Below are 12,632 nucleotides of genomic sequence, written 5' to 3'. Positions count from 1 at the left end.
GCGCATCCGTGGGGTGGGGAGCGCAGCCTGGGGACCCCATCGGGGTTCAGCCGGGCGGAGGACGGGCAGGGATGGGAGGAGATGGCGCTGCCCGCTGCAGGCAGGCCTGGCTGGGACGGGCAGGGATGAATGAGCCTGGCAGGAGCCGGGCAGTGGGGGAGCCCTGCCCAGTGGTGGTAACTGGATCACAGAGGAGCCGCGTGTCACGGGGTGTCATGAGGTGTCACGGGTGTCATGAGGTGTCACGGGTGTCAGTGAGCCGTACTCTGCCGTATGGTGCCATCCTGTGGTGTGCTGTGCCATGCTGAGTTGTGCTGTGCCATGCAGTGCCAAACCACGCTGTGCCAAACTGTGCCGCGCCAGGGCTCGGCAGCTGGATGTCCCCTGGGCCGGTGGCTCCACAGAGGGTGCTGTGGATGGCATCAACTCCCCCAGCACCTTCCCCCTGGCAAAGGGGACGTGACCTGGGGGTGCCCCATCCTGTGTCCCCCCGAGTTTGGCCGTGACCCCCGGGGTTTGGAGCTGCCACTGGTGCTGAGAACTGGGGTTGGCACGAGGCTCCCCTGGGGAGCGGTGCATCGGGGTCCCTGTCCCTCTGTCGGTGCGGGTCCCCAGCACGGGCACGTGTCCCCGGCACAGTGAGCCCACGGCCGCGGCCCCCCGGCGTCCCCCCGGCAGCGAGCGCGGCGGCGGGGCTGGCGCGGGGCTCTGGGGCTCCCGGCGGAGCAGCGGCCTTGGCGGGGCCCAGCGGAGGGGGAGCGGCAGAAAGGCAGCGCCTGTTCCCAGCGCCGGCGCCGAGGAAGCGGGTGGGTGGGCAGGAAGGGCGACCGGCCGCCGGGCCCTCCGCGGGGACGGGACGGGCGCCGGGGCGGCCGGGAGGGGCAGCGCCCTGGGCTGGGTCCCGGCTTCCCCTTCCCCTCCCTGGCCCGGCGGCCGTGCCGGAGCAGCAGCACCGGGAGCCTGGTGAGCTGGGGTCTGCACCCAACCAGGTAGGGAAGCGGCGGCAGGGCTGGAGTCGCGGTGCCAGCTTTGGCCAGGTGGCTGTTGAGGGCTGGAGGTGTGGGGCTGTTTGGACGGGTGCCGTACCAGGGCGCGCCGGCTGCGGTGCAGGGTGGGCTGTGTGTCCTGTCCGGGCAGGCTGTGGTGTGAGGGGACACGGTGCCTGTCCTGCCTGGGGTTCACCTCCGTGTGTCCCATCCCACCGCCTGCCTGGCACGGATTCCTGGCATTGTCCGGCAGCACCACAGAGCCGGGGAGACCCCGGCACGGGCAGGGAGCTGGGGCTGAGCAGGTGCCGCGCCGGTGAGGCCACGGCAGAGGTGCGGTGATGCCTATTTCCTGAAAGCGCGGCAGGCTGGGGTCTCTGTGCTGGCGAGAAGGGGCTGCCACGGCAGGGCCGGAGCAGGGCCGTGGGGCCAGGGTGGCACAGCAGCCCCATCTGCTCTGCCGGGCCGTGGTGGGGTGTGCGTGGTGCCGGCGCGGTGGTGCTGCCCAGCCCCGCGGTGACACTTCATCCCGGCACCCAAGGGGAGCGTGTGCCCGTGGCGGCTGCCACCCCCAGGCCCCGTCCTGCTGGGGGGGTGGGCTGAGCCCCCACAGCCCCACGGAGCCCCATGGAGCCCCACAGAGCTCCATGAGCCCCACAGAGCCCCCGCAGCCCCACCAAGCCCCCACAGCCCCACCGAGCCCCCCGCAGCAGCGCCTCCGCCAGCCCCGCTGCTGCCAAATCCGGAGCGTGCACCAGCATTCCCGTTTCCTCCGGGAAGCCCACGCGGCCCCTGCGATTGTTCTTGGCGCCATGTCCAGGATGCGGCCCCGAGCGGGAGGTGGGAGCGGGGCTGGGGGCGGCCGGGCCCCCCCACAACCGGCAGCTCGGCCGAACGCTGGTGTGGGGGCACGGGGGACGCAGCGGGAAGGCCCGGGGCCTGCGGTGGGAGCGGGGACCCCCGTCTGTTCCCAGGAGTGACGTGGGACGGACTCGCCTTGTCCTCTGCTGCAGCCCCTGGCAGGGGCTCTGGGGCGCAGGGCTGGGGTGCAGCCCCTCGGCCCCACTGTGGTTTGTCCTGAGCCTCCCTCCCCTTCACTGCAGCTGCTGCAGCCCCTTCCCCGCTGGCTCAGCCCCCTCCAGCAGCTCCGGCACAGTCGGTGCCAGAGCCAGCGCGGTTCCCAGCACAGGCACCGCGGTGCTGCCGCCTCCCTCCCTGCGCCAGCCAGGACTTTGCTCTCTGGTGTCCATCCCACCGCTGGTGCTGCTCCCTGTGCTGCTCCGGGGCCACATCCAGACACACCGCGCTGTCCCCGCAGCCTGTGCCAGCGCCGCGGCTCGTGGCCGGGCTCTCGGGGCTGTGGCGCACCCAGGTTGGTCCTGCAGCCTTCGTGTCGCCGCGCACACGGTCGCTCACGGCTGGCACTGCCGTGGTGCCCTGGCACGTCCCCCCACCGTCCCGTGGCAATGGTTTCTGCTTGGCTGAGCCGTGCCCTCCCCGGCTGTCGGCCGGCACAGGAGAGGCTGCCAGGCACCCTGTGAAATGGCGGCAGCAGCTCGCGTGTCCCCGGTGTCTGGGTGCGCGGTGGCCCCACCCCAGTGCACGCATGTCCCTGGCACAAGTGACACCGCCGCGCTGTCCCCAGGTGGGAGTGGGGCCAGCCCGGCTGCGGCGGAGGCTGCGCGGTGCCAGCCCGGCACAACGGGAGGGGTTCGGGAGCGGCTCCCCGCAGTCAGCCGGGCGTTGTGCTGGCGCGGCTGTGGCACCACCAGTGCTGCTGGACACCCTGCGAGGGTCCCCAGCACCCCCTCCCACCTCACAGCCCCTCACAACCCGCTGCAGGTTGCGGAGCAGCTTGTCCCCTCCTCCCCGCTCCACTCGCGGCCCCTCGGCCCCCTGGCCCCCACACGCGGGCTGGGGCCGGCGGTGAGCGGTGGAAGCGGCTGTGCCGCAGCGGGGCGGCCGGGCCGGCAGGAAGCAGCCGGCACCGCGGGGCCGTGGCCGCCAGCACAGGGAGAGGCGCCTGCGCGGCAGCCGGCGGGGATGCACCGCCGTGAGCACACGGTGCAGATCCGGGGTGCTCTGGGGAGCAAAGGTTCCTCCCCCACCTGCCACCCCCCCGGAGGTCCTGCCCCACGTCTTGGTGTCCCCTTCCTGGCAGCCCCAGGGCAGGGGAGGGTGGGCTCACGCCAAGCCTGGCTGGCAGTGCGGCCTTTGCTCCTGGCACCCTGGCGTTTGCCCCTGGCTCCCTGCCACCGGAGAGTGCGTCCTGGGACATGGACTTTGCTGGGGACGGGCAGGAGGGTCCCTGCAGCCACCTCCTCTCTGTGTCCCCCGGCAGAGATGAGGGCTGTGCTCCAGCACTGGCAGGGAACAGGCAGGGACAGGCAGAGCACAGGCAGGGGCAGGCAGGATGCAGGCAGGGGCAGGCAGGGCTTGCCTGCCCTCCCCGTGCATGCAGCTGTGCCTTGGCCGGGCTGGGAGCAAACCTGGGGCCTCCCCCTCCATCCTGGGCCCTGCAAAGCCCCCACTGTGGGGCTGTGGGAACAGCGGTGGGGGGACAGGGCTGGGGGCTGAGTGTGGGGCTGGGGGGCACAAGCTGGCGGAGGCGAGTGTGGGGCACAGGAAATGGGGCCGGGTGTCACCACCGCAGCTCCCGGCACCGCGGGTGTCTGTGCTTCAGGTGCTGGGCCGTGGGGCTGGGGGCGGCGTGAGGCTGGGCTGGGTGCCCCACGCCCGGGGGCAGCGTACGGGGTCCCTGGGGAGGACGGTGCTGGTGACCGAACGCTGCGCTGTGCCGCGCTGGCGAGGGCCAGGCCCTGGGGACAGACACCCCGGGGTGGTGTGGGTCAGACCCTGGGGAGCACTCCTGGGGGGCACCGGGCGCGGGGCGGCTGGGGCCCAGACAGGCAGCGCGGGCAGAGCCCCCCGTGCCGCGGCTGCGCCGTGTGCCCGGCGCCGCTGTCGCAGTGACGCAGCAGCACTTTCACTCTCCTTCGCCACGGAAACCGCCGGGCCGGCTGCGCCTCTCGCTCTGACTGCGCTGCCCCTGCTGCTCCCGCTGGCCCGTGCTCTGCCGTGCCGTGGTGTTCTGTGCCGTGCCGTGGTGTTCCGTGCCGTGCCGTGGTGTTCTGTGCCGTGCCGTGGTGTTCCGTGCCGTGCCGTGGTGTTCCGTGCCGTGCCGTGGTGTTCCGTGCCGTGCTGTGGTGTTCTGTGCCGTGGCGTGGTGTTCTGTGCCATGCCGTGGTGTTCCGTGCCATGCCGTGGTGTTCCGTGCCGTGCTGTGGTGTTCTGTACCGTGCCGTGCGGCTCCCCCAGCGCTGCCAGTGTGGCAGGGGACTGGTGATGCCATCCCCAGCCCCGCGGCGTTGCCGTCTGCCGCGCTTACGTTGGTGCTGCCTGGCGCGCAGACTTGCTCTGGGGCCTGGCGTGCCGGTGGGTGCCGATACAGCCGGTCCTTCCCCTGGCTGTCACGCTCACACGTTTGCCGCTGTACCCACAAGCTGGGGATGGCTGCGTGGTTCCCATGGGCACTGGTACCGTGGGTCACACACACACCCGGCTGTAACACGCACACCTGTCACACACACACCTGTCACACACACACACCTGTCACACACACACACCCCCCTGTCACACACACCCCTGTCACACACCCCCCTGTCACACACACCCCTGTCACACACACACACACCTGTCACACACACACACCCCTGTCACACACACACCTGTCACACACACACCCAGCTGTCACACACACCTGCCTGTCACACACACACCTGTCACACACACACACGTGTCACACACACACCCAGCTGTCACACACACCTGCCTGTCACACACATGCCTGTCACACACACACACCTGTCACACACACACACACAGCTGTCACACACACGCCTGTCACACACACACCTGTCACACACACCCGGCTGTCACACACACACCTGTCACACACACACACACCTGTCACACACACACACCTGTCACACACACACACACCTGTCACACACACACCCAGCTGTCACACACACCTGCCGGTCACACACACACCTGTCACACACACACACCTGCCGGTCACACACACACCTGTCACACACACACCTGTCACACAACACACCTGCCTGTCACACACACACACTCCCCTGCGGGTGTTGCTGTGCCCACCTGTCACACGTGCACGTCACAGGCTCCGGCTGTGCCTGTCACACTCGCTCGCCGTCACTCTCACACTCGCAGTGTGTCACAGCCGTGTGTCACACCGGCACAGGCCTGGCTCTGCCTGTCACCCGTGCCCACACACACGTCACAGTCCCTGGCTCTGCCGGTTGTGCAGGAACACCTGTACAGCTTCCCCGGCCGCCCTGCACACCCACGTGTGGTTGTCACACGCCTTGTCCCTTCCTGTCACACGCACAGGCCACCCGTCCTGGCCCTGAGGGCATGGTGGAGGGTCCTGAAGGTGTCATGGCAATGTATGCAGGTCCTTGTGCTGTCATCGCCTTGTGTCCTGGTCCTGAGGGCGCCATGGCCGTGTGTCCCGGTGCTCGTGCTGCCATCTCCACTTTGTCTTGGTCCTCAGGGTTTCACGGACACTCATCCTGGTTCTGCAGGGGCCCTGGCAGTGTATCAGGTCCTCATGGTGTCACCTCCTCGTGTCTTGGTCCTGAGGGTGCCATGGTGGTGTGTCCTGGTCCTGGAGGTGCCATGGCGCTGTGTCCTGGTCCTGGAGGTGCCATGGCTTTGGTTTCCTTTATCATAAGGATGTTGTGGCAGCGTGTCCTTGTCCTGAAGGTGTCATGACAGCATGTCTGGCTCCTGAGGGTTTCGTGGCGTTGTGTCCTTGTCCTAGGGGTGTCAGGCTTGTGTGTCCTGGTCCTGAGGAGGCCACGGCTCCATGTCCTGTTTTTTGGGGGTGACATGGTGCTGTGTCATGCTCTTGAAGGTGCCATTCACACCTCGAATCCTGGGGCAGTTCTGGGCCCCTCACACCAAGAAAGGCCTTGAGGTGCTGGAGCGAGTGGAGAGAAGGGAACGGAGCTGGTGAGGGGCTGGAGCACAAGTGTGATGGGAGCGGCTGAGGGACCTGGGGGGTTCAGCTGGAGAACAGGAGCTGAGGGGAGACCTTCTGATCTCTGAACTGCCTGAAAGGAGCTTGGAGCCAGGGGGGTCGGGCTCTGCTCCCCAGGAACAAGCGCCAGGAGCAGAGGAAACGGCCTCAAGTTGCCCAGGGGAGGTTGAGGTTGGATGTGGGGAACAATTTCTTCCCCGAAGGGCTGTGGGGCATTGGAACAGGCTGCCCAGGGCAGTGCTGGAGTCACCAGCCCTGGAGGGCTGGACAGACGGACAGGAGCTTCTCAGGACATGGGGTGGTGGCAGCCTTGGCAGCGTGAGGTTAACAGTTAGGCTCTATCTTAAAGGTCTTTTCCAACCCAAACGGTTCTGTGATTCTGTGCTGTTGTGTCCTGGTCCTGAGGGTGTCGTGCCCATGTCTGCTGGTCCCAAGGATGCCATGGCTCCGTGTCCGGGTCCTGAAGGTGTCATGGCGGTGTATCCAGGTCCTCGTAGTGTCACATCCTTGTGTCCTCATCCCGAGGGTGCCATAGCATTGTGTACCTTCTTTCTGGGGAGACCTTTCTGTGGCCTTTCAATACTTAAAGGAGCTTCTAAGAAAGATGGATAAAAGCTTTTTAGCAGAGCCTGGAGTGACAGGACAAGAGGCAACAGCTTTGAACTGGGAGAGGGGAGGGTTAGGTTGGGTGTGAGGGAGAGATGGTGTGCCAGAGGTGGTGAGACGCTGGCACAGGCTGTGCCGAGCAGCTGTGGGTGCCCCGTCCCCAGGAGAGTCCGAGGCCAGGGTGGACATGGCGCTGAGCAGCCCGCCTGGGTGAAGGTGTCCCAGGGAACGTTTGGCCCGAGGATCTTTGAAAGTCCCTTCCAACCCAAAGCATTCTGTGGTGCTGCCATTCTGTGACGTCCGTGTGTCCAGGTCCTGCAGGTGCCGTGGCAGTTTTTCCTGGTCCTGAGGATGTCATGGTAGGATGTCCAGGTCTTGAGGATACCACGGCTCCGTGTCCTGCTCCTGAGGGTGCCATGGAGTGTGTCATGGTTCTGAGAGTACCTTGGAAGATGGTCCTGCTCCTGAGGGTGTCATGTCCCTGTGTCCTGCTCCTGAGGGTGCCAGGGAATTGTGTCTTGGTGCTGAAGGTGCTATGGTGGTGTGTCCCGCTCCTGAGGGTGTCACATCCATGTGTCCCACTCCTGAGGGTGTCACCTCCATGTGTCCAGCTCCTGTAGGTGTCATATCAATGTGGTGTTGGTCTGAGGATGCCGTGCCGTCATGTCCTGCTCCTGAGGGTGTCACTGCAATGTGTCTGTGTTCTGAGGTTGGCTTGGCCACTCGTCCTGGTCTTGGAGCTGCCATGCTGTGTGTCCTGGTCCTGAGCGCCATGGGTGGCTGTGAACCATCAGAGGGGACAGGGCAGAAGGGGTGGACCTATGTGTCAGGGGCTGCTTTGGTTGACAGGAGCTTCGTGGTGGTGGTGACAGGGCCAAGCGTTGGTGAGAGTCGGGGGGAGGCCAACAAGGCCGACGTTGTGCCAGTTCCTCAGCAAGAGGTGTCAAACTACGCAACCCCCTCTGCTCTGTTTTTATTGCTGATCATCATGTGATGTGGCCTGTGATACCATCGAACCACAGGATGGTTTGGGTTGAAGGACCTTCCCAGCTCCCCCAGTCCCCCTGCCATGACAGGGACATCTGCACCAGCTCAGGGTGCTCAGAGCCCCGTCCAGCCCGGCCTGGGATGTCTCCAGGGATGGTTCATCCACCACCTCTCTGGGAACCTGGGCCAGGCTCTCACCACCCTCAGCACAAACAATTTCTGCATCATGTCCGGCCTCAATCTCCCTCCTTTAGTTTAAACCATCATCCCTTGTCCTGTCACAACAGGCCCTGCCCTAAACTCTGTCCCCGTCTTTCTTCTCGACCCCTTTTAAGCCCGGAAAGGAACGTGTCGCGGGTGATGTGGGTCACCTGCCTGCCCCTGTGCCACGCCACGGTGTCCAGTGCTGAGGGTGCTGTGGCTGCATGTCGTGGTCCTGAGGATGCTGTGGTGGTGTCTCCTGGTCCTGAGAGTGCCACGGCAGTGTGTCCTGGTGCTGAAGGTGCTGTGGCCACGTGTCCTGCTCCTGAGGATGTCCTGGCAGCATGTCGTGGTCCTGTGGCTGTCATGTCCGTGTGTCCTGGTCCTGAGGGTGCTTTGACAGCCTGGCCCGGTCCTTTTGTCCCATGGCGGCTTGGCTTGGTCCTGACAAACCCATGGCAACCTGTCCTCATCCTGCGGCTGTCACAGCAGCGTGTCCTGTTCCTGATGATGTCGTGTCCGTCTGTCCTGGTTCTGCAGGTCCCGTGGCACAGTGCATGGTCCCCATGGTGTCTGCGTCCTGAGGGTGCCGGTGTAGCCCTGTCCCGCCCGCAGGCAGCGCCAGCCCCGTGTGCCGAGATGCAGGACGTGGAACTTGGTCTTTTTGGTGCAATGTGCATTTGTCACAGCGCTGTGTCATGGCCCCGGTGACACCCGTCCTGCTGTGCTGAGCTGGGAAGTGGGGTCAGGACAGGGGCAGGGACAAGGACAGGGCTGGATGGGGTTGTACAATGTGGTGTGAGGGCTCCCGCCATGGGGTCCGGTGCTGGTGGAGCTGTGTCCCCCCACCAGCGCCCGCCGCAACTCCTTTCCCTCTCCTTCTCGGCAGGTGGAAAGCAGCGACACCCCCAAAGACACTGCGGCTGTCCCCAAGTGCCCGCCACCCTGCCCGGAGGCCAACCCTGCCGAGCCGCTGCCCAACGGGGACGTGGAGGGGGACAGCGCCCCGTGGAAGGGCGCCGAGGAGGGCGGCGCGAGCCCCAAGGGCGGGCGGCCCGAGGAGGACGAGACGGAGAGCCTGCCGGACGGCGAGACGGGCCGGGCGCTGGAGAACGGCCGCTGCACCCCCAAGGAGGGCCTGGACGCCCCGGCCGATGAGGGTGAGCTGGCCCCTTCCGACCCCCAGAAGAAACGCGGGAGGAGGAAACTCCTGGAGGCCGCAGAGAAAAGTAAGACCTGAGCGCCGAGGGCTCCCGGCTGCGGGGTGCGGCTCTGCCCGCGGTGCCGCCACGGACCCCCGGCCACTGTCCCGGGAGGGGACCGGGCTGCGGCGGCCCCCGGGCTGAGGAGGAGGAGGTGGAGGAAGGGCTGAGCCCCTCCGTGCTCCACGGGGTTGGGGTGGAGGCGCGGATCAGAGCAGGGGCTGCCCTCGGGTGCTGGTCCCATCGCGTCCCCCTCCCCGCCGGGCTCTGCTCCCCGGCAGGGACGCGGCACGGAGCTCAGTCCCTGTCTTGCCAGCGCAGCCCATGCTGGTGCCCCTGCCGGCACACGAGCGTGCCCTGGTGCGTGCCGCCGCCGCCGGTGCTTGTGCCGCGTTGCCTGGCAGCCCCGCACTTGCCGAGGGAGGCACCTGCGTGGTGCGGTCCCGCAGACACGCTGTCCCGGTGCCGAGGAGATGCCAGCTCTGGTGCCGGTGCTGCGCTGGGCGTTGCAGGGAGCAGGCGAGGCCGTCGGCTCAGCACCGCGCTGAGCACCAGCCCCTACACCAGTGTGTGCACAGGACATGCTGGCTGGAGAACAGCGTGGTGGGGAGGGCCTGGGGGTCCCGGTGGGCACCAAACCAACCGTGCAGCAGCAGCAGGTCCTTGGGCACAGCAGGAAAATGGTGCCCTGGGCTGCGCTGGGCAAAGCATCGGCAGGGTCGGGGGGGCGGTCCTGCCCTCTGCTCGGTGCTGGACTCCCCAGTACAGGAGGGACATGGGCAGACTGGAGAGAGCCCAGTGAGGGGCCACCGAGGGGCTGGAGGGGCTGGGGCTGCTCAACCTGGAGCAGGGATGGGATGGGATGGGATGGGATGGGATGGGATGGGATGGGATGGGATGGGATGGGATGGGATGGGATGGGATGGGATGGGATGGACAGGGTCGGATGGGATGGGATGGGCTGGGATCCAGGTGCGGAAGCACCTGCCGGAGGGAGGGCAGAGGGAGCCGTGCTCTGCCAGGGGTGCCCAGAGATGGGACCAGAAGCCATGGGCACAAACTGCAGCCCGAGCGGGTCCCTCTGAGCACGGGGACACGGGACACGCTCCTCGGTGCGGGGGTGACACGGGCACAGGGAGGCGCTGGGGTCTCCATCCCGGAGCCCCATGTCGTGGTCCCAGGCAGTGGCCGGTGCGGGGGGCTGGCCGGGGGACCCAGCGGGGCTCGGCTCCACCGGCCCGCGGGTGTGTTGTGTCCATGAGCGTGGGTGTGGGTCCACGTGCACAGCCCAGGGAGGGCTCCCAGCCCTGCCTCCCCGCCCGCTGCGAGACCCTCAGCTCCCCTGCAGACCCCCCGGTCATGTCTGGGCAGGGTCAAACCACAGCGATGCAGTGACCGTCCCTGTGCTGGGACCTGGGGAGACCAAACCGCCAATCCTGGGGCAGCTCTGGGCCCCTCACACCAAGAAAGGCCTTGAGGTGCTGGAGTGAGTGGAGAGAAGGGAGCGGAGCTGGTGAGGGGCTGGAGCACAAGTGTGATGGGAGCGGCTGAGGGAGCTGGGGGGTTCAGCTGGAGAACAGGAGCTGAGGGGAGACCTTCTGATCTCTGAACTGCCTGAAAGGAGCTTGGAGCCAGGGGGGTCGGGCTCTGCTCCCCAGGAACAAGCGCCAGGAGCAGAGGAAACGGCCTCAAGTTGCGCCAGGGGAGGTTGAGGTTGGATCTGGGAACAATTTCTTCCCCAAAGGGCTGTGGGGCATTGGAACAGGCTGCCCAGGGCAGTGCTGGAGTCACCATCCCTGGAGGGCTGGACAGACGGACAGGAGGTTCTCAGGACATGGGGCAGGGCCAGGGCTGGGTAACTGTTGGACTCAATGTTCTTGAGGGGCTTTTCCAACCCAAATGACTCTGATGGAGTGGGGCCGGGCAGGGCTGGGCTGGGACAAGCGACGCAGCCGCTGCTGCAGCCACGAGGCACCGAGGCGGCAGCTCGGGGAGCGGAGAAGCCGCAGTGGCCGCGGTGCAGGCGGCCGGGGAGCCTGCTGGGCTGGGCCATGGCGCAGCCACAGTGCCAGGCTGGCCGCGGTGGCCAAGGGGAGCGGGACCAGCTGGGCCGAGCCAGAGCAGCACCCCCAGCGTGGGGAGCAGTGTGCAGGGGGTGCAGGCAGCCCTGGGTGCGTGTGCACCGTGAGCAGCTCAGGTCCCACCTGCAGCCTCAGGAGGGGTGTTCAGCCCTTTCCCCTCGCTGTGGCAGAGCCCGTCCCGCGGTGATGAGCCCGCAGGGTGCTCGCGGTGCTGCCCTCCTGCTCCTCTCCCCGCGCAGGCAGAGCGGCGCAGCCCATGTTCTGCCGGGCAGGCGCGGCCCGTCACCCGGAGGCTCTTTCCTGCCCTCCCCTCCTCTCCGGCGCGTTCCTGCAAACGCGGCCGCGCTCTGCGGCGTGTGCCGCCTGCCCCGGCGCTGCTCCGCGGTGGGAGCCCCGGTGATGGCGTTGGAGCAGCAGCCCCGGGTACCCAGAGCCCGTCTGGGGGAGCGGCGAGAGCCGCGAGAGTTCATGTCGTTCCCTGGAAGCCATTTGCAGCGCCTCGGCCATGTCTGCGCCGAGGTTAGCAGCGCCACCGTCACCTTCCAGCGACCGGCTTGGCTCCTGCCGGCGGCGCTGCGGCTCCCGGCTCCCTCAGCCCCTCCTGCTCCCCGAGCATCCCGCACCCTTGTCCCGCACCGTCACTGCTCCTGCTGCTTGCTCACCGGCTCTTCACCCCTCGCCGCCCCGGCCCCGCTGCCCTTCCAGCGCTGCCCAAGCACCGTTTCCCAACTGCCCCATCAGCTCTGCCCCCGCTCCTGTCCCTGCTGAAATCCCCGGGGGGAAGGTCTCAGCCAGGATCCTGCCGTCAGTCGGTGACTCTGTGTCCTGGCTGTGCCAACATGGGGCACGGCGCTGCCGCGGGGCGCCGGGATGGGCAGGAGCCGCGGCTGTGCCAGACCCCGGCCGTGCCGGGCATGTCGGGATGCTCAGGCAGGAGCTGCAGCCGCGGGGCCGCCATGGGCCGTGGCAGCCCTGGCACCGGTGACAGCCTGGCACTGGGCTGGGCGCCCCAGCCGCACAGCAGGACAGGGCAGCACGGCGGGGGGTGGCAGCTGTGTGGCCTCCAGTTTGTCCAGGGTCCCCCAGTTCGGCTGGTACTGGTGCCTGGGGTGCTGGAGGGGACCAGCCTCTCAGAACTGGATGGGTCCCCTCCCTCACCTGTGCCTCAGTTTCCCCACCCGAGATCGCCCTGCCTGCAGGGGCTGGGGGGGCAGGTCACCCAGCCATCCCCGGGCACACACCCCTTCCTGTCCCCCCGTGTCCCACAGTGTCCCCAGCACTCGAGCCAGGCTCTGGGCCGCTCTGCTGCTTTGGCTTCGCTGCTTCTGGGCTGGGGACCGGCTGCCGCGGGGTCGGGTCCACGTGTGCCACGAGGGACTGTCCGGTGTCACACAGGGCTGGGTGGGTGACCGGGGCTTGTGCCCTGCAGCGGAACAGCGTGTTCAGCCGGCAAGGGGTCACTGGGGGTCCCAGCCAAGCCCCCCTCACCGTGCAGCCC

General features: G+C 67.4%; 1 protein-coding gene across 9 annotated transcripts in view; it reads left to right on the top strand.

The window, feature by feature from the left end:
- DNMT3A (DNA methyltransferase 3 alpha) overlaps positions 1-12,632 on the top strand; it is a 46,943-nt gene that overhangs the window by 15,000 nt on the left and 19,311 nt on the right. For 7 of the 9 annotated variants that reach the window (XR_011738573.1, XR_011738572.1, XM_065833697.2 and 4 more), the window contains one exon: positions 8,741-9,080. Coding sequence is in view for 7 of the 9 variants with exons in the window: in XM_065833697.2 (XP_065689769.1) it covers positions 8,741-9,080 (340 nt within the window). In the remaining 2 variants the exon portion in view is untranslated. The remainder of the gene's footprint in view (positions 1-8,740; positions 9,081-12,632) is intronic. The other 2 variants (XM_065833699.2, XM_065833696.2) reach the window with 1 other exon arrangement.

The sequence above is a fragment of the Patagioenas fasciata genome, chromosome 3 (genome assembly GCF_037038585.1).
Source record: "Patagioenas fasciata isolate bPatFas1 chromosome 3, bPatFas1.hap1, whole genome shotgun sequence".
NCBI lineage: Eukaryota > Metazoa > Chordata > Aves > Columbiformes > Columbidae > Patagioenas > Patagioenas fasciata.
Note: the sequence above shows the minus strand (reverse complement) of the source record. Positions and strands in the feature narration are given on the sequence as shown.